Source organism: Lepisosteus oculatus, chromosome 4, assembly GCF_040954835.1.
Source record: "Lepisosteus oculatus isolate fLepOcu1 chromosome 4, fLepOcu1.hap2, whole genome shotgun sequence".
In the NCBI taxonomy this organism is placed as follows: domain Eukaryota; kingdom Metazoa; phylum Chordata; class Actinopteri; order Semionotiformes; family Lepisosteidae; genus Lepisosteus; species Lepisosteus oculatus.
Window position 1 is genome coordinate 21,103,154 of NC_090699.1, and position 22,314 is coordinate 21,125,467.

Here is a 22,314-nt window from a genome sequence, read left to right on the forward strand (position 1 = left end):
TTACACTTTTCAACTGGCTTAGTTTTGGATAAAATCAATGGATACGGGAATATACAAAAAGGTGACCAAAACTGTCCGAAAACTAAAAGTGCAGATTGAAGCAAATTATCACTCATCCTAAAGATAACTGGGGGCCCGGAATGCAGCACTGACAGTAAAAAACTTGTACCTGGTGTGGGAATGCTAACCCTAACCCTAGCTAGGGTTTCAAATGTACATTCCGGCAGGGCGTCTCAGAAGCCCTCTAAACATCAAACTTGAATTTTTTCCTCAAACCAAAAAAAATTAGTCTCAAACTATCAAAATGGTTTTTAAAACCTCTAGGAAATGTACCTTCTTTAATAATCTGTCTTGTTTAGGCACATTTTCATGAAGCTGAAAAATGCTGTTAAATGGTACAGCAGTTAAATCAGCATGCTTTTAATGCCTGGCTAGGGTTAGGGTTACAAGAACCATAGAATTTTGCCCGCAGTTACACTTTTAGCTGCACTTTAAATGACAAAATGAAGAGAGTGTACCCATTAGAACAGGTATTCTTCACACTTTTCAACTGGCTCAGTTTTGGATAAAAACAATGGATACGGGAATATACAAAAAGGTGACCAAAACTGTCCGAAAACTAAAAGTGCAGATAGATGCAAATTATCACTCATCCTAAAGATAACTGGGGGCCCAGAATGCAGCACTGACAGTAAAAAACTTGTACCTGGTGTGGGAATGCTAACCCTAACCCTAGCTAGGGATTCAAATGTCCATTCCGGCAGGGCGTCTCAGAAGCCCTCTAAACATCAAACTTGAATTTTTTCCTCAAACCAAAAAAAATTAGTCTCAAACTATCAAAATGGTTTTTAAAACCTCTAGGAAATGTACCTTCTTTAATAATCTGTCTTGTTTAGGCACATTTTCATGAAGCTGAAAAATGCTGTTAAATGGTACAGCAGTTAAATCAGCATGCTTTTAATGCCTGGCTAGGGTTAGGGTTACAAGAACCATAGAATTTTGCCCGCAGTTACACTTTTAGCTGCACTTTAAATGACAAAATGAAGAGAGCTTACCCATTAGAACAGGTATTCTTTACACTTTTCAACTGGCTTAGTTTTGGATAAAATCAATGGATACGGGAATATACAAAAAGGTGACCAAAACTGTCCGAAAACTAAAAGTGCAGATAGATGCAAATTATCACTCATCCTAAAGATAACTGGGGGCCCGGAATGCAGCACTGACAGTAAAAAACTTGTACCTGGTGTGGGAATGCTAACCCTAACCCTAGCTAGGGTTTCAAATGTACATTCCGGCAGGGCGTCTCAGAAGCCCTCTAAACATCAAACTTGAATTTTCTCCTCAAACCAAAAAAAATTAGTCTCAAACTATCAAAATGGTTTTTAAAACCTCTAGGAAATGTACCTTCTTTAATAATCTGTCTTGTTTAGGCACATTTTCATGAAGCTGAAAAATGCTGTTAAATGGTACAGCAGTTAAATCAGCATGCTTTTAATGCCTGGCTAGGGTTAGGGTTACAAGAACCATAGAATTTTGCCCGCAGTTACACTTTTAGCTGCACTTTAAATGACAAAATGAAGAGAGTGTACCCATTAGAACAGGTATTCTTCACACTTTTCAACTGGCTCAGTTTTGGATAAAAACAATGGATACGGGAATATACAAAAAGGTGACCAAAACTGTCCGAAAACTAAAAGTGCAGATAGAAGCAAATTATCACTCATCCTAAAGATAACTGGGGGCCCGGAATGCAGCACTGACAGTAAAAAACTTCTACCTGGTGTGGGAATGCTAACCCTAACCCTAGCTAGGGTTTCAAATGTACATTCCGGCAGGGTGTCTCAGAAGCCCTCCAAATATCAAAGTTGAATTTATTTCTCAAACCAAAAAAAATCAGTCTCAAACTATCAAAACGGTTTTTAAAACCTCTAGGAAATGTACCTTCTTTAATAATCTGTCTTGTTTAGGCAAATTTTCATGAAGCTGAAAAATGCTGTTAAATGGTACAGTAGTTAAATCAGCATGCTTTTAATGCCTGGCTAGGGTTAGGGTTACAAGAACCATAGAATTTTGCCCGCAGTTAAATTTTTTAGCTGCACTTTAAATGACAAAATGAAGAGAGTTTACCCATTAGAACAGGTATTCTTTACACTTTTCAACTGGCTCAGTTTTGGATAAAATCAATGGATACGGGAATATACAAAAAGGTGACCAAAACTGTCCAAAAACTAAAAGTGCAGATAGAAGCAAATTATCACTCATCCTAAAGATAACTGGGGGCCCGGAATGCAGCACTGACAGTAAAAAACTTGTACCTGGTGTGGGAATGCTAACCCTAACCCTAGCTAGGGTTTCAAATGTACATTCCGGCAGGGTGTCTCAGACGCCCTCCAAACATCAAAGTTGAATTTATTTCTCAAACCAAAAAAAATCAGTCTCAAACTATCAAAACGGTTTTTAAAACCTCTAGGAAATGTACCTTCTTTAATAATCTGTCTTGTTTAGGCAAATTTTCATGAAGCTGAAAAATCCTGTTTAATGGTACAGCATTTAAATCAGCATGCTTTTAATGCCTGGCTAGGGTTAGGGTTACAAGAACCATAGAAATTTGCCCTCAGTTACACTTTTAGCTGCACTTTAAATGACAAAATGAAGAGAGTGTACCCATTAGAACAGGTATTCTTCACACTTTTCAACTGGCTCAGTTTTGGATAAAAACAATGGATACGGGAATATACAAAAAGGTGACCAAAACTGTCCGAAAACTAAAAGTGCAGATAGATGCAAATTATCACTCATCCTAAAGATAACTGGGGGCCCGGAATGCAGCACTGACAGTAAAAAACAACTACCTGGTGTGGGAATGCTAACCCTAACCCTAGCTAGGGTTTCAAATGTACATTCCGGCAGGGTGTCTCAGAAACCCTCCAAACAACAAAGTTGAATGTTTTCCTCAAAACAAAAAGAATCAGTCTCAAACTATCAAAATGGTTTTTAAAACCTCTAGGAAATGTACCTTCTTTAATAATCTGTCTTGTTTAGGCAAATTTTCATGAAGCTGAAAAATGCTGTTAAATGGTACAGCAGTTAAATCAGCATGCTTTTAATGCCTGGCTAGGGTTAGGGTTACAAGAACCATAGAATTTTGCCCGCAGTTACACTTTTAGCTGCACTTTAAATGACAAAATGAAGAGAGTGTACCCATTAGAACAGGTATTCTTCACACTTTTCAACTGGCTCAGTTTTGGATAAAAACAATGGATACGGGAATATACAAAAAGGTGACCAAAACTGTCCGAAAACTAAAAGTGCAGATAGATGCAAATTATCACTCATCCTAAAGATAACTGGGGGCCCGGAATGCAGCACTGACAGTAAAAAACTTCTACCTGTTGTGTGAATGCTAACCCTAACCCTAGCTAGGGTTTCAAATGTACATTCCGGCAGGGTGTCTCAGAAACCCTCCAAACAACCAAGTTGAATTTTTTCCTCAAAACAAAAAGAATCAGTCTCAAACTATCAAAACGGTTTTTAAAACCTCTAGGAAATGTACCTTCTTTAATAATCTGTCTTGTTTAGGCAAATTTTCATGAAGCTGAAAAATGCAGTTAAATGGTACAGCAGTTAAATCAGCATGCTTATAATGCCTGGCTAGGGTTAGGGTTACAAGAACCATAGAATTTTGCCCGCAGTTACACTTTTAGCTGCACTTTAAATGACAAAATGAAGAGAGCTTACCCATTAGAACAGGTATTCTTTACACTTTTCAACTGGCTTAGTTTTGGATAAAATCAATGGATACGGGAATATACAAAAAGGTGACCAAAACTGTCCGAAAAATAAAAGTGCAGATTGAAGCAAATTATCACTCATCCTAAAGATAACTGGGGGCCCGGAATGCAGCACTGACAGTTAAAAACTTGTACCTGGTGTGGGAATGCTAACCCTAACCCTAGCTAGGGTTTCAAATGTACATTCCGGCAGGGCGTCTCAGAAGCCCTCTAAACATCAAACTTGAATTTTTTCCTCAAACCAAAAAAAATTAGTCTCAAACTATCAAAATGGTTTTTAAAACCTCTAGGAAATGTACCTTCTTTAATAATCTGTCTTGTTTAGGCACATTTTCATGAAGCTGAAAAATGCTGTTAAATGGTACAGCAGTTAAATCAGCATGCTTTTAATGCCTGGCTAGGGTTAGGGTTACAAGAACCATAGAATTTTGCCCGCAGTTACACTTTTCGCTGCACTTTAAATGACAAAATGAAGAGAGTGTACCCATTAGAACAGGTATTCTTCACACTTTTCAACTGGCTCAGTTTTGGATAAAAACAATGGATACGGGAATATACAAAAAGGTGACCAAAACTGTCCGAAAACTAAAAGTGCAGATAGATGCAAATTATCACTCATCTTAAAGATAACTGGGGGCCCGGAATGCAGCACTGACAGTAAAAAACTTCTACCTGTTGTGTGAATGCTAACCCTAACCCTAGCTAGGGTTTCAAATGTACATTCCGGCAGGGTGTCTCAGAAACCCTCCAAACAACCAAGTTGAATTTTTTCCTCAAAACAAAAAGAATCAGTCTCAAACTATCAAAATGGTTTTTAAAACCACTAGGAAATGTACCTTCTTTAATAATCTGTCTTGTTTAGGCAAATTTTCATGAAGCTGAAAAATGCAGTTAAATGGTACAGCAGTTAAATCAGCATGCTTATAATGCCTGGCTAGGGTTAGGGTTACAAGAACCATAGAATTTTGCCCGCAGTTACACTTTTAGCTGCACTTTAAATGACAAAATGAAGAGAGCTTACCCATTAGAACAGGTATTCTTTACACTTTTCAACTGGCTTAGTTTTGGATAAAATCAATGGATACGGGAATATACAAAAAGGTGACCAAAACTGTCCGAAAACTAAAAGTGCAGATAGATGCAAATTATCACTCATCCTAAAGATAACTGGGGGCCCGGAATGCAGCACTGACAGTAAAAAACTTGTACCTGGTGTGGGAATGCTAACCCTAACCCTAGCTAGGGTTTCAAATGTACATTCCGGCAGGGCGTCTCAGAAGCCCTCTAAACATCAAACTTGAATTTTTTCCTCAAACCAAAAAAAATTAGTCTCAAACTATCAAAATGGTTTTTAAAACCTCTAGGAAATGTACCTTCTTTAATAATCTGTCTTGTTTAGGCACATTTTCATGAAGCTGAAAAATGCTGTTAAATGGTACAGCAGTTAAATCAGCATGCTTTTAATGCCTGGCTAGGGTTAGGGTTACAAGAACCATAGAATTTTGCCCGCAGTTACACTTTTAGCTGCACTTTAAATGACAAAATGAAGAGAGTGTACCCATTAGAACAGGTATTCTTCACACTTTTCAACTGGCTCAGTTTTGGATAAAAACAATGGATACGGGAATATACAAAAAGGTGACCAAAACTGTCCGAAAACTAAAAGTGCAGATAGATGCAAATTATCACTCATCCTAAAGATAACTGGGGGCCCGGAATGCAGCACTGACAGTAAAAAACTTCTACCTGTTGTGTGAATGCTAACCCTAACCCTAGCTAGGGTTTCAAATGTACATTCCGGCAGGGTGTCTCAGAAACCCTCCAAACAACCAAGTTGAATTTTTTCCTCAAAACAAAAAGAATCAGTCTCAAACTATCAACATGGTTTTTAAAACCACTAGGAAATGTACCTTCTTTAATAATCTGTCTTGTTTAGGCAAATTTTCATGATGCTGAAAAATGCTGTTAAATGGTACAGTAGTTAAATCAGCATGCTTTTAATGCCTGGCTAGGGTTAGGGTTACAAGAACCATAGGATTTTGCCCGCAGTTACACTTTTAGCTGCACTTTAAATGACAAAATAAAGAGAGCTTACCCATTAGAACAGGTATTCTTCACACTTTTCAACTGGCTCAGTTTTGGATAAAAACAATGGATACGGGAATATACAAAAAGGTGACCAAAACTGTCCGAAAACTAAAAGTGCAGATAGAAGCAAATTATCACTCATCCTAAAGATAACTGGGGGCCCGGAATGCAGCACTGACAGTAAAAAACTTCTACCTGGTGTGGGAATGCTAACCCTAACCCTAGCTAGGGTTTCAAATGTACATTCCGGCAGGGTGTCTCAGAAACCCTCCAAACAACAAAGTTGAATTTTTTCCTCAAAACAAAAAGAATCAGTCTCAAACTATCAAAACGGTTTTTAAAACCTCTAGGAAATGTACCTTCTTTAATAATCTGTCTTGTTTAGGCAAATTTTCATGAAGCTGAAAAATGCTGTTAAATGGTACAGCAGTTAAATCAGCATGCTTTTAATGCCTGGCTAGGGTTAGGGTTACAAGAACCATAGAATTTTGCCCGCAGTTACACTTTTAGCTGCACTTTAAATGACAAAATGAAGAGAGTGTACCCATTAGAACAGGTATTCTTCACACTTTTCAACTGGCTCAGTTTTGGATAAAATCAATGGATACGGGAATATACAAAAAGGTGACCAAAACTGTCCGAAAACTAAAAGTGCAGATAGAAGCAAATTATCACTCATCCTAAAGATAACTGGGGGCCCGGAATGCAGCACTGACAGTAAAAAACTTCTACCTGGTGTGGGAATGCTAACCCTAACCCTAGCTAGGGTTTCAAATGTACATTCCGGCAGGGTGTCTCAGAAGCCCTCCAAACATCAAAGTTGAATTTATTTCTCAAACCAAAAAAAATCAGTCTCAAACTATCAAAACGGTTTTTAAAACCTCTAGGAAATGTACCTTCTTTAATAATCTGTCTTGTTTAGGCAAATTTTCATGAAGCTGAAAAATCCTGTTTAATGGTACAGCATTTAAATCAGCATGCTTTTAATGCCTGGCTAGGGTTAGGGTTACAAGAACCATAGAAATTTGCCCTCAGTTACACTTTTAGCTGCACTTTAAATGACAAAATGAAGAGAGTGTACCCATTAGAGCAGGTATTCTTTACACTTTTCAACTGGCTCAGTTTTGGATAAAATCAATGGATACGGGAATATACAAAAAGTTGACCAAAACTGTCCGAAAACTAAAAGTGCAGATATATGCAAATTATCACTCATCCTAAAGATAACTGGGGGCCCGGAATGCAGCACTGACAGTAAAAAACAACTACTTGGTGTGGGAATGCTAACCCTAACCCTAGCTAGGGTTTCAAATGTCCATTCCGGCAGGGTGTCTCAGAAACCCTCCAAACAACAAAGTTGAATGTTTTCCTCAAAACAAAAAGAATCAGTCTCAAACTATCAAAACGGTTTTTAAAACCTCTAGGAAATGTACCTTCTTTAATAATCTGTCTTGTTTAGGCAAATTTTCATGAAGCTGAAAAATGCAGTTAAATGGTACAGCAGTTAAATCAGCATGCTTTTAATGCCTGGCTAGGGTTAGGATTACAAGAACCATAGAATGTTGCCCACAGTTACACTTTTAGCTGCATTTTAAATGACAAAATGAAGAGAGTTTACCCATTAGAACAGGTATTCTTCACACTTTTCATCTGGCTCAGTTTTGGATAAAATCAATGGATAGGGCAACATACAAAAAGGTGACCAAAACTGTCCGAAAACTAAAAGTGTAGATAGGAGCAAATTATCACTCATCCTAAAGATAACTGGGGGCCCGGAATGCAGCACTGACAGTAAAAAACGTCTACCTGGTGTGGGAATTACCAGCATTTTTCAGCTTCATGAAAATTTGCCTAAACAAGACAGATTATTAAAGAAGGTACATTTCCTAGAGGTTTTAAAACAGTTTTGATAGTTTGAGACTGATTTTTTTTGGTTTGAGGAAAAAATTCAACTTTGATGTTTGGAGGTCTTCTGAGACACCCTGCCAGAATGTACATTTGAAACCCTAGCTAGGGTTAGGGTTAGCATTCCCACACCAGGTAGACGTTTTTTACAGTCAGTGCTGCATTCCGGGCCCCCAGTTATCTTTAGGATGAGTGATAATTTGCTCCTATCTGCACTTTTAGTTTTTGGACAGTTTTGGTCACCTTTTTGTATATTGCCCTATCCATTGATTTTATCCAAACCTGAGCCAGATGAAAAGTGTGAAGAACACCTGTTCTAATGGGTAAACTCTCTTCATTTTGTCATTTAAAGTGCAGCTAAAAGTGTAACTGCGGGCAAAATTCTATGGTTCTTGTAACCCTAACACTAGCCAGGCTTTAAAAGCATGCCGATTTAACTAAAATTTGACAGCATTTTTCAGCTTCATGAAAATTTGCCTAAACAAGACAGATTATTAAAGAAAGTACATTTCCTAGAGGTTTTAAAAAATGTTTTGATAGTTTGAGACTGATTCTTTTTGTTTTGAGGAAAAAATTCAACTTTGTTGTTTGGAGGTCTTCTGAGACACCCTGCCAGAATGTACATTTGAAACCCTAGCTAGGGTTAGGGTTAGCATTCCCACACCAGGTAGAAGTTTTTTACTGTCAGTGCTGCATTCCGGGCCCCCAGTTATCTTTAGGATGAGTGATAATTTGCTCCTATCTGCACTTTTAGTTTTCAGACAGTTTTGGTCACCTTTTTGTATATTGCCCTATCCATTGATTTTATCCAAAAGTGAGCCAGATGAAAAGCGTGAAGAATACTGTACAGTCAGAGGCAATTAAAAATACCTTAGCTTAACAGTGAGACTATATTTTCAATGGGCACAGTTTCAAACAAAATGACGTTACTAAGCTGAGAGGCTCTACTTTTTTTTTAAACGAAAACAACACACTCATGCAAAAGAACTTTATCTTGAGGTCAATTAATGGCTAGTTAAGAACTTTACAGGAAAGTAAACAGTGAAATCAAAAGATCTGTACTCTTTCATATCAAAACAAGGCGTGGCAGAGTGAGCAGATGTTTTCAGGGTGCAATCATCTTAAATATTTCAACTGCTATAAATTCCCGACCAACAGGTACACAACCGCCTTTTTCTATTGTAGGGAGGTAAACGTGATATAAAGTGTGTTTGACAGATTCACCACACACCTCCGAAATTATGATGTGATATGTCAGAACTATTTCGTTTCATTTTACATTCATATCAGTGTCACTACAGACACTTTCTTCCTTGTGTCTTCTGAAATGACACACCACCCTGGCTGAGTGTGCGGGGATGCACCCAGGTCTTTAAATGAAGAAAACAAGAACCTGGCAGCACTCAGGAGCAACCGAGCAAAGTGACCACTCGACTGGAATCCACACTTTGTGTTCCATCTCAGAAAAAAAAAGATGTACTGTAGAACTTTCAGTCTAAGTTCAGCAAATGTTGTAAATGTTTTAAAATGTCATAAATTCTTTACTACGGATTACATTACAATTACATTTATAGTGGCACCCTGAGAGTTCTTATAAATACAATAGTGTTGACATGTAATAGTGTTTAAATGAAGACAACACTGCCATAGATTTTCTCGAAAAAGGAGCAAAGTTTTCTAATATATACAGATACTGTATATTTCCAGGTCTTATCATTGTTGTAAAGGTTGTGTTTTCTCCTATGATAACATTTATATAAGTGGTGGAGATTGGAGACAGTAGTCTCCACCTCAATTTTCCATTAAAACAGAAGATATAACTTTAACAATGCCACACCATTACACTATATTGTAATTTGAAGGGGACTGGAATGGTTTAAGCAATTCCTTCCTTTGCAGGGACACGACCAAAGGGAATACCAACATTGAAAAAATCGAAGACAAAACAGAATTTGTCTTAGAAACTGCATAAAGTAGAAATAAAATTGAATAAAACAATGTGTTCCGTGCATGAATCCCAGACACAGAAGTAGAATTGACCAATAGGAACTAGATTCTTTTCAATACATTTTCTCCAGTTAACATGGCAGAGCTGTAACGTGTAATCAAAGGAACAGAACTGGCAGGAGGTCTGGTTGCTGAAGAGGGTGATGTTAAAGGCTGAATTGTTTTTTGAGATGCCAGTTTGAAATTCACAATTATCTTTGTCCAATGTGAGGCTCTGTCACTGTCACAGAAAAGTAAGACATTTACACTTATGTTTATGACTACAGAAAACAACAACATTATATTAAACAACAGCATTATTTATGGCAACAGAAGAAAATAAAAATGACTGAAAAGCAGAGCTTGAGACAACAGCTTCAAATCTGTACCCACAAAATCAGAAGAACTGCCTGGTGCCATATGAGCATTCTAACAAAATGTCTGTACAAAGTATTGTTTGTGCATTTAATGAATAGTCATTCTAAACCTTTACTCCTTTGGCTTGGGTAAAAAATGTTCACAACTGTCTTATGCAACATTTTTTTCATACTGTGTGATATAACTGTAAATTTGGCACTGCACCTTGCTAGATTTTCCTATGAAACCTCTTTCTTCCAAAAAACGTGAATTTGTGGCCTCTGTGACATTATGCAGTTGCCAGCTTGCCTTGTTTAATTTCACATGGTACCTTTTGTTAATGGAAGCTGTTATCATACTCGGTTCAGTGCTTTACAGGACAATATTGTTTTATGTGACAAAGTCTGGTTAAAGACTTCAGTCCTTGCCTGGAAGGGGACCTATTTATCACAGTGTTTCAGCACTTATTCCTATTTCAATTCTGTAACAGGTGACATTATGAAGGGATTAAGTATTTAGTAATGCTCATTTGAAATATTGTTGTAGGCTTAGAACATACTGGATTTATAAGGAAAGGTTTTAAAAATTCAGGTCCATACAAAATCATTAAAAGATCAAAACAGCAATGAAATAGTTTATGGTTGGATGTAATCTATTCCTTTCATATTCAGAATTTCAGAGGATGTTTTGCCCTTTTGGAAGAAAACAAAACAGTGGTTCATCATATCATAGACGTTTCATCCAAGTGACCTTTTTTAAATCCCATGTTACATGCTTTAATTCAACTGTTGTGAGAAAGACACAAGCAAAATAGGAAAAGGGCTCAAGGCTGGACTGCTTTCTGGACTTCCCGCCTATACTTCAAGCCTTGTTTTGTTAAAATATATTTACATATTTGCTTTCATGTTTCAATGGTTACATTAAGTACAGTTTTAGTCCTTTTTTGAACTAGAAAAGACAATTGAGAACAAATCTAGGTGAAGAAACGTTGCTCAAAGGTACAACTGCAGTGTCCTGCCACCCTAAAGACCCTCCTTTTTGAATGTCCCAACCCCCAACCAGCATTACAGAAGCTGCAACATTAGTCCATGAGCTGTTTACAATGTACACAATTTTGGACATCTAGTGAAAGTGGTAACTGGCAGTTGTGTTGCTATAATACAATGTGCAGCCAAAGCACACAGAAACTGCCTGTTTACCCTGCTTATCAACAGTTAAGCTGTGGCTCTTGGCTCTGTGATAATTTAACTCCTCTGTTCCTACCATGTAGTCAGTTATTGAAGTAAGGGCCAGTTCTCTTGCATGGCTTGAATGTAAATGGATTTTTACACTAAATAAGGTAACAAGAGTATTAGGCTGGGAGCAACTTCCTGAGCAGATTTCAGTAAGTGCACCACTGTCTGCGTTGCTATGAGCCAATGGGAGCAGATGGTCAGATAGTTAAGAGACGGCAGGCCTAGTGCAAACGTGGCCAAGCACTGTACACTGTACCAGATGAGGAAGACATGGTTTTCTGCATCACGGCATTGTCCATGATAATACCAGGCTACACACCCATTAACAGTATGTAGTGACAGGTTAAGAGGCACCCATGGACCACCCATTTCACTGCTCTGGCCTGCAACCCACTAATCTCTCTTTGGTTCCTCAAAGAAGCACTGGTCAGGCTGACAATTTGAAACCGATGGCTGAGGGCTGCAGGCTGTTAAATCCTGACCTAGATTTCTGCTATGCTGGATTCATTGCGCGGGAGTCGCAGCGGGCCACATGCCTGAACAGGTCTGGGCATTATTTGGAAATCATTTGTACTACGTGCATTTATACAACTGTAACTACGTGCAAATAAATGCATTATCATAGTGGGGAGGGAGAGGGAGGTGTTTACCTTATTTATTGAAACACAGTCGTGCTTAAACATACAACTTAAAAGAAAGCTTATATCCAAATAGTTGAGTGATCTTTAAAATAATGCCATTCTGCTGTTCGTCTTTCAAAATGCTAAGAATTAAAAGCATGAATCAGTGTTTTAAGATTGACAAAAAAAACTAGTTTTTGTCCTCTCACAGAGACTAATCCAACCCCAGTGTACTTCTAATAAGACAAAGTTGCAGCACATAAAGCAGCAGGAGTTGTAATCTGTCTTTTAAAGACCCAGTCGCTCTATCATAGTATCAGGTATCAAACCAAGCTAGAAATGCCAGCTACCGGATAGGTGCGGCACTTTTCCAGAAGCACCGGGCACCTTCTCGTGGGGTCTGTCTTTTACAGAAGCGCTTGTGACAAAGGCTGTCGGGTGGTAGGTCAGAGCTGTCCTCTGCAGTTGATGCGAAAAGGTGGTAACAGCGACAGTGCAGGTCGAAGCTGGTGGCGTGCAGAGCGAACATGAATTTAAAATCCATTTTCAGAAACAATTCCGCTTGGACAGAACTTGCTGCCAGCCAGGCATGTCATATTCCATTCCAGAGCATGTTTATCATTCAGTGTAGCTGCGCCTTTCATCCTTCTTAGGTGTGCAAACTTCATGTGGTAGAAACCTAGTTACAAAATGCTGATTCTTTTATAGTCCGATGGTAAAAGACAAAGATCTAGGTAGATCTCATACTGCCAATTTCAGATCACCAATATAAAAGCCTTGTTTTCAGCTGTAAACAATATTCTGTCGTCAAAATGATATGTGCTCAACCGTGAGAACCTGTTGATTTTTTCTTATATAAAAGCTCACATTTAAATTTCATGGTGATTAAAATTGTGCAGTATCTCATACTGTAGATTTGTTCAGAAACTTTTGATATTAGTTACTCTTTTTTTTCCCTCCTTCAATGGAAACTCATATGTGCAACATAAATACTGAGCCCTTAACAGGAAACCAGGGAAAGTATTAAATGCAATAACTAATGTTTTTAAAATATACTCAGTTGCCAATGGACCCTCTCGGGTTTACTGCACATTCACAGGTCCTAGCAAATGGAAGACTGAATGTTGTTGTAAACAAATTTGACAGAGCCATCATGTACAAAGGCACCTGTGAAACTGTCTTTACGTTGATATTTAATGGTTTGAGACAAATACTTATACAATTAGAATAAATAATAAATACAACACTTTGACATATATCGACTCCATTCTTAACAAGAATATGACTGTGCTGTACATACAACAGGCTGAAAAAGCTGTCTCAATGACTTCTTCAATAAGATGATGGTCCTCCTTTTTTATACCAAATAACAGGGTATCCTGCTCTAGACTCCATCAGACTTGATTAGGACTACTGTCAATCCCTTCTGTTTTACTTGAAATTGTGACTTATTCAAGAAATAAAATTGATTCATGTTGTTAATGTGGTTCTTCCCATTAAAATAGGGTCTATATCATGGTTAAGCCAACTGAAAACAAAATCATGAATGTTGATAAGCTATTTTAAAAAAGTAGCTTATCTTTCTGTAAAAGAAGAAAAAATGAAAAACAAGTCTGAAATTTCAGCAACTTTAACCATGGTGTATAGTAAAAACAGAAAAAATAATTTTGTTTGGAAGTCTGTCTCACACTTCAAAAAAGAAAGGAAAAATCAGTGACCTTTTCAGAGTCAGAAAATTATCCTTGTCCTGTCTTATGTACTGTACATATTCACCACATACAGTAGTATTGAACTACTATTAGGCCTAAAAACACTTAAAACACCAAAATGACATGAGGTGCTTGTTCATAACATACCCCTAAATTGCTAATGTTCAAAAAACAATTTAACAAATTACAATACAACATTGAGATACTCTGTCTTATGTTGTCACGGGTAATAATAATATTACATAACCATTGCACAAACCAGTGTCATTTTTACCATTGTACTGATGCTTGGTGGAGGTATGTAAGATTACATTTCTACAGATAAAATCACATATTAAATCTGTCTTTACTTATAGCAAATGTTTTATGAATATTCTTATTAAGTTTAAATAAAAACACACAAGTGACACAACTTTGTAGACATACATAATAATAGCAAAGTCTATTTTAGAAAGTATAAAGCATTTCATTTATAAAATGTTACAAATCTCAGCATAAATAGCTGTTTGTCTAAAATGTGTATCAAGAATCACAGCAATCACTTTCTACCATAAAAATGATATCCTGCAGAGATTTTCTGTCTACTAAACACTTTCTACAAGTTCAAATTACATTAATGTCTCTATTCCTCCCCCAGGAGGCTTTAACCCTATTTATTTAAATGTTTTTCCCTCAGAGCAAATCTGACAGTCTGTCTACTATTTTATCACAGAGCCAAACCCTGTCTAAGCTAGATTTAGTCATCTGTTTCCAAAAACAACAAAGTTCCCTAGTCTGTTTACTGTGGCACATTACTTCAAACATTGAAGAAGGAATATAGATAAAAGTTTAGGAGAATAATGCCTTTTCAGAAAAGCATTTTGTTTGATTGCACTAAGAAAGATAAGGCAAAGGACTAGGCACTAAGGTTCTGAGTAATTTTAGAATCACTAGCTTGAAATAAAAAGTTATCGAGGCATTAAAAAGTCGAAAGACAGTTTCACTAACAGGCTACATGTAATGAAATCTCTGTTTTCTTATCTGTTTGCCTTCTAACTTTTTAACATTCCAAAGCACACGTGTTTTCTTGTAAATATGCTTATGAGTCTCGCCAGAGACACTTCATGTCTCTAGTGAGGTAAACAGGAGTGTCAAGCAATATTCCTGTAGACTGTAATCAGGAATTGAAGGTCATCATTTCAGCTATGCATCATCTCCCTTCTAGAAAAGGTCTCCCCCTTCATTCTCTTTATTTGTTGTGTGAAAATGACTGGTAAGAACCCTAGTCTTTTCCTTACAAGTAGACAGTGGAGGAGAAGCTATTCTGTAAAACAGGGCAAAAACCTGTAATTGGTGTGATTACTCAGTGTACAGTGTAGTCTACAATTAAATAATTATGTGAAGCTTCAATCTCTCTCCAAGGGCACTTAAAAAACATACAACATTATTACACACTATAAATCTTCCCCAGCTTCAATGGAGTATAGCATTTCTAATGCTGGGATAAAATAAAAAATCTGTTTCTGGAAAGTTCAAGCTTTATGCTGGTGGCAGTCACTCCAGGCCAAACCCTTCTGTGTTTGAGATAGCGATAGTTAACTTTTGTTTCAGTTCCTTCTTGCTTTTGTATGGTGGCAGACAAATCTGGTTAAAACAAGTGTGAGATACCGGTAACCTGAAGAAAAGACAGAAAACCAGTACATTATTATGTTTCATTAAAATATTTTTCTCAATTAAATTTGTCTTCTGATGTTATGAAGTTGGATGTGAAGTACTGTACAATAGTTTTCCTCATTCCATTACTTACAAATTAGTTCTTTTACATTTATACACATCTTCCTTGTGAAGCTTCAGAACCTATTACTGCAGAGACATTCATTCAATTATTCCAGCTTCCTTCTCAAAGCTGACACAGGGACAAACCCAAAGAATGTTTGTCCTGCTTTCTAAATATCACAGAGGAGACAAAGGTATTTTTACATGTAAAGCTAAGTACTTTGCGCTTTAACATAATGAAATGTCTTCTGATAATTATTTAAACTGCATAAACAAATAAGCTTCCTTGTAATATATTCCATAATTACATTAAGAAAAACTTTCACATAACAATGGTAACTAAAAAAATTACCAATCAGTTGAGACGTCATTCTTAGCGATTTTAAAGTTTAGGTCAACCATTCCACCGACCGGAACTCTGTCACTGCCCGTGGCAAAATGAAGCAGCTTTTTCTGTAGGTCCAAGGGGAATCCTAGCACGACATCCCAGAAAAAGCTGAAGGAAACAAGGACATCGGTCAAAACATTACTTCAGCCATTTTAACGTCTAATATTTGGCAGGGTGTGGAATTTAGTGCAACTGAACTGTAGTAAAAACCGATTAAACATACTGTTCTGAAGATGCAGTTGAACTGTAGAATTGTTTATGGTTTTAAAGGGAAACAGAATTTGATGAATGAGCACTTGTTTAAAGCTCAAATCTCCTTGAATCTACTCTCAACAATTAAAAATGCTTATATTAATATAAAAAAGCTGATAATGTGTTACTTGTACTCTTAAATTTAACTATGTCATAAAATGATTACAGACCACCAGTAATCTACTGGCATTCGATAACAGTTCTTTCTGTCTTAGTGCATAAGACTTGTTTGTAAGGAGAAGCATGAATCCTTGCAGACTTGTAGCTCCTTTCCATGTCTTTTTGGTACCATTAATACTAAAGACGGATGGCAAAATATTTGTTATGCGAGTATGTTTCTTTAAATGCTACATCAAACTGCTAAGAAAGACCACTACTACTGTAAGCAATCATTCTGCGGTTTAGTCAGCTGAATGCCTTCGCAGTGAGTCACGGCTGTGCTTACCGAATGGTTGGGTCTGACTTGCTGTAGCCTTCATACTGAGTGACTTTCTGTAAGGCACTCATATCTAGGTCTGGACTGCCACACACCAGCATCTCGACCTCCTCTGGCCTCAGCAACTGCAAGATAGAAAAAAAAACACTTAAAATCGAAAATAAAAATGTAAACCCTCCAATTCTGAAGTGATCTTTCTCTCAGTCACAACTTTCCATCTCACTTATTGTGTGTGTTCATTTCTATAATGGTTGCTTTGGCCTAAAGCAAATCAAGAAAGCTGATGAAATGATAGGTACAGTATGTGGATGACTCAGAACACAGAACGGTTTAGTTTGCTTATGTAAAGTGATGTGAATATTACACCACCACAACCTGTAGTCACTGGAAGCCAGAGTCTGAAAGATAAACTTCCCTGTTGTCTTCTTCTTTTATCAGGCAGTGTTATTGCTATAGGAACACTGCAAGACAAGGGTTTTCCTAATTCTTAATATGGAAAGATCCAACGCCACAGATCCCACAGCTTGGTCAAGACATGTTTCTGCCTCCATCTTACATTTGTTAGTATTGTTTTCTATCACATATATTGTGTATATTTTTGTGTTTGTTCTCAAATTAGTCTATAAAAGGATATGACAATAAAACAACTAAAATTTAACTAAACTTTAAGGCTGGCTTCTGAAAAAGAAACTCATCAAGTGGTCATGGCAAGATAAACCTCTAGGCACCAAGAAATTCAGAAAATCCTAGAGCATAGAGCTGAGTTGTTTCTGCTTCAGAGCTAGTTATTCAGGCAGTGGAAAGATAAATACAAGTTAAATAACAGAAGCTGTGGAGTTTAAGTCAGCTTTCATAGTGCAGTCAGAAGCCCAGGGAGTTCAGGGGGGTTAAGCAAAGAGGAATTAAAAAAAATATTTTTCTTTCCGGGTTCTCAATTCTCTTTTCCACGATGTATACATACTTTATAGAGAAAAGAAATGTATTTTCATTTAAAAAGTTTAATATTTAAGCCAAATATACAGTTAATACACTCCATTTTCTTTTTATAAAAACAACTTAAGGAGCTAAACAATCAACTAAACTCATGTTTATTCAGATTTGCTACACAAAGTCTCTGAATTAGGTCTTGTTGCAAGGGGGAGGAACCTAAACTCTCTCTGTTTCCTATTTTTTTGGCTTTTGTAAAACAGAACGAAAACACAAACAATGTGCAGTAAAATAGAAGGCTTTTGTACGTGCACTGTAAAAATTAACTGTATAACACTGAAATGTTTTTTTTTAATTGTTAAAAGATTTCAGCTCACTCTGTCTGCAACCAGCAGAACCTACAGTAAAGCAAACTAACACATATTAACAGAAATGTGTCACAGATAAATTTAACCTGGAGTTTTACCAAAACAAACACATTGTGGTTAGGGTCTTTAACAACTATCAGTGATTTACATTGTCCGAGAAAGCACACACGTAGTCTGTTCTGTACTGGGTCTAACTTACTGAATGAAGTTACTGAGTATTCTTTTATTCCTGTAAAATGTTTTTTGAATATTAAGTCTATGTCTGCTACCCTTGCTAGACTTTCTCAAATATATGGACAGACAGACAACCATAGCTCATTATTTCTGAGCTGATACTAATAATAACTGTGGTGTGAAAAAACGCACTATAAAAAAGCATCTAATGTGCAGCATTGACTGATACATGTTTGGAAATATATGCTTTAGTTATGTATCAGCATGAAAGCAAAATAGCAGAATCCCAGAGACACAAAATTAAATTGTACTAAACTGGATGTCTAGCAAAACAAAGAGACCCCGATCAAGGACACACTGAAAGATGCTTCCCCGCTGCTCTTACCAGAGCAGTCCTCCGATCTCTGCCAAAACAGACGTAGTATGAGCACACTGGAATCTTTGTGTGCTGGCTGATTGAAATGCGGGAAGGGTCTCCCACTCAGTATTTCACCACGTTTAAATCTACACTTTCTATCGTTGTTTCCTACGCATTATCCTACCAACCTCCAATAAACAGATACTATATGAGCACGGAAGTAGGCCAAGGGCAAACTAAGCTTAGCCAAGGACATTCGCACAGAAGAGCAGAGTTCCCTGTGATCACATTTGCACCACCCTCGGGAGCTCGGTTCAGACCCTGCACACTCCGAAGAAGCTTTTCCACACTCCTATCACTGCTCGTGATTCATTTAGACATTAGCTCAGCAAAAAGATCAATCAGAATTAAAAACAAAACCCACGGCTTGTGTTGAAGTTTCCTCTGCATGGCAAACCAAGGACTAATTTCCTTCTAGTTGTGTTTTTTATCAAGTGTTTTGTGCTTCTTCTAGAGCCGGACTTATAGCTTTGCAAATCAATATTCAGATTTGACTCCAAGATTGTGAGATATATTTAAACACATCAAATCTCAATTAATAATACATTCCCATGCACAGCAAAGTAAAGCATGCCTGTTCTTGTATCTACATTATTGTCACTTGCCTTAGAACCTGTTTAAGAGGTAAAATCCTCCTAATTCTGAATAACATTTAGACCACTTTCTAATTGAAATCTATCAACAAAAATAATTGAAGTACTGTCACTAACATTGAAATGTTGTATTTTCAAAATGCTTTCCATTTTATAATAGAAAAAGTAAGTTGAAATTTTCTTTAAAGGTTTCACACAGGGAACCCTTGTATATAAACTCTTTAGAATAAAATTCCAACCATAAATCAATTTCAATTATACTTACCATCAGGGCATTTGAAGCACACACACTGTGGAACCCATAATAGAAGGCTGCAAACTGATTGTAAATGGATTTGTTGAGCAGGAAATCAATATACAGCTGAACGTATTCTGCAAATAAAACATACAGGTAACAGCTCTTCATTGGGGAAAAGACCAAGACATGAAAAGGCAACTCTCAGGCTATTATAAACTAAATCAGATTTTACAGATTGCAAATTTAGAAATAATAGGCTTTTCCTTATTTCCAAGATAGCCGCTCTGTAGCAGACTTACCTTTCCTGTTCTGATTCGTAACAGGAATTTTGTCACCCCCTGGTCTGAGGTTATAAGATTTTATAACTCCCAGCTCTTCTTGGTAAACCTGAAAATACACATTCCTATTATCCCAACTTTCTTTTCTGGGATTCACTTAAAAAAAAAAACTTCACATTTATGGTAAATCAGAATACTTGTCTTGTCGTTTTCCTCCAAATAAAAAACCTAAGCTTTTAAAACATAATATTTTTGGGAATATTTATACCTGACGTCATTCCAGTCCACACTGGAGAATGTGGAGAGAATTTCACGGATGAAACACTCCGTAATTCTTTATACCTCAGCTCTTTACCTCATCAGGCTGTGGATCTGTAAAGAGTTTATGTTCTTTGCCTATTGACACAAACTTTACAAACTGCAGGTATTACATTTTTTCTATTAAATGTTCTATTTCTGACCTGAAATGTTGAATAAAAGTCCTCTTCAACGTTGCCTTCGTAAGCTAGGAGCTCTTCAAGTCCATGAGCAAGCTCCTGAAAATTGAAAAACAAAAAAAATGCAATTCTATACTGCAATATTATTATTTAATACTTGAATTCATTACTTGAAATCTGGAGATTCATCTTGCAATCTCCAATACTAAACATTTTTTTTCATATTTGTGGTTATGGGTGAGTAACAAGCAGTAACATCTCCTTACAAAAGACAAGACATGTATTGACAATAGCAGCTGGTGACATTGTGGGTCTTCATAAGATCTTTTTGTCTCAACACAGGCGAGGCTGTGTTTTCACGTGTAAAAAATAACTAAAAACGTATATAGATACCTAGAGCTACTAGGAGAGCAGATTAATCTTAATCTAAACTTGTATGCTGTTGTCCTTTAAATATTCAGAGTCTGGCACATTTGGACACATTTGTTTTTAACATTTGTTTAAAACAGCACACAGAGTTCAATTAAAATGGAGCCAGAAATACAAAGATGGTGTAAAAGAGGCCTTGCATTAAGGATTACTTTCTTTAAAAAAATTAGATGACATTGAAAATGGGCTCATCACAATTTTAGGCTCCATTACAAAGTATAAACTAGTTCAAGAAAGTTGCCCTTGAGAAGTGGGGGAGACAACACTTAATAAAGCTGTGACTGCTGGGAAATCAATTTCCTTTGGTAAATTGCTCTGTGATAAGCAGAGATATAACACACAAGCCTCAGTATTAGGTAGTAATAGCCTCCTTCGTTTTTTAGGCAAACCTGTGGGTATTGCTCCTAAAATTATACAACATAGATACTTCTTAATGGAATAGAAAATGCATATTTAAAAAGCAACACCAGCCAAAATCTGAAAAGAATGTGTATCTTGATCATACTGTAAATTAGTTTTCATAGGTCATCAGATTGTATACAGAAATTATAGACAAAAACAGAATAAGAGAAAATACTGTTCAAATCTTAAAGTCTTATATAGCTCACATTGTTCATGATAACATTTCTCCTTTTTACTTTGTTTCTCTGACTAGGGTAGTCTGTTCAGAGGGTGTGTTTGCTATGTCATGCAGATAAAATAATCTACAGTATTATCATGAATGCAGAATACAAATTTAACAAAAAAAATGGATATACAAATCTTTAAGCAAACTTACAAATTGGACCTTATTTTCTTTAGACGGTATTTTTCCTCCTGAACAAGATCTCAGAATGCCTGAGAATTACAAATGCTTAGTTTCCTCATCTAACCACATGAGGAAAATGTTCTTCCTAATGCAAGCAAGAGGAAGAAAGCAACGCCCTAAAGTATGCCCAATTCCCATGAAGCAGATTATCTAGCAGAACTGAAAATACACTCCGAAGCCTAATGTCACTGATCTGAAATGTATGGTTTTATGTAGTTAAATGAATTTCTGAATTATTATCTTTAATAAAAAACATTAAAGGGACTCCATTTACAAACATTTGGTAACAAAGTATTGTCTCTGTTTTATGAGTGTATTAAATGACTTCAATGAAGTCCTTGTCTACAGGATTATAAAAGCTTAACTAGAGAGACCCCTGGTGGCACAACACCATGTGATTCTATCCTTATAACTACTGTAGGTTCCACAGCTGCATCAGATGACCCAAGATAAGCTGAAAAATAAGAAATAAACCTCTAGTGTAACCAGATTAAAGAACGGTTTAGCATTCAGATCTCCAAGCATAGACTAATTATCACACATCCCAATTATCTCAACATACTGGCTCAGCAAAAAGGCCTTTCCCTAACAGATGGCAATCCACATAGTGCCCTGCCATTTGAGAAAACAAACATGTTTTGTATAACCTTCATTCGGAAGACTTGAGGAAGGTGAGAGAAAACCAGAGCGATGCATTTGTTGCAGAACAAAAGCAGCATAAACTGTTTCCATTCACTATAAGATCAGTCTATATAATACTCAATAATTAAACCATTCTTGACAGATGGATTTCTTGGCCACTTCAGCTGAGTAATGATAAAGAGGTTTGAAATGGATGTTGACTTTGGATATGATATAAATGAAACGGCATTTTACACCTACTGTAAGTCTGAGCTCTTGGCAAGGCTAAGAAAGACATCTGTGAGAAATCTTACTCAGAGAGCATCTCAAATGTTTTCCTGCCTGCTATATAAAATTACAGTAATTAGATGTTGTGAGCTGAATAATTAAAGCTATACTGTTATGTTTTTTTACACCACTTTCAACGAGTACTACTCTAACATATTGAAAAGGTTCCTTTTCCTCTCTAAGCAAAACATAATTGCGTTTAAGCCCTTT

At 36.7% G+C, this 22,314-nt stretch overlaps 1 protein-coding gene across 1 annotated transcript in view; it reads right to left on the bottom strand.

Annotated features, from left to right (window-relative positions):
* Positions 1–13,158: 13,158 nt before the first annotated feature.
* Positions 13,159–22,314, bottom strand: part of hectd2 (HECT domain containing 2) — a 29,047-nt gene continuing 19,891 nt past the window's right edge. Inside the window, exons 16-21 of the mRNA XM_015339498.2 lie at positions 19,983–20,057; positions 19,543–19,630; positions 19,271–19,377; positions 16,535–16,650; positions 15,802–15,945; positions 13,159–15,348 (exon numbers count right to left, since the gene is read on the bottom strand). Of these exons, the coding sequence (XP_015194984.1) occupies positions 15,228–15,348; positions 15,802–15,945; positions 16,535–16,650; positions 19,271–19,377; positions 19,543–19,630; positions 19,983–20,057 (651 nt within the window). The 3' untranslated portion in view covers positions 13,159–15,227. The remainder of the gene's footprint in view (positions 15,349–15,801; positions 15,946–16,534; positions 16,651–19,270; positions 19,378–19,542; positions 19,631–19,982; positions 20,058–22,314) is intronic.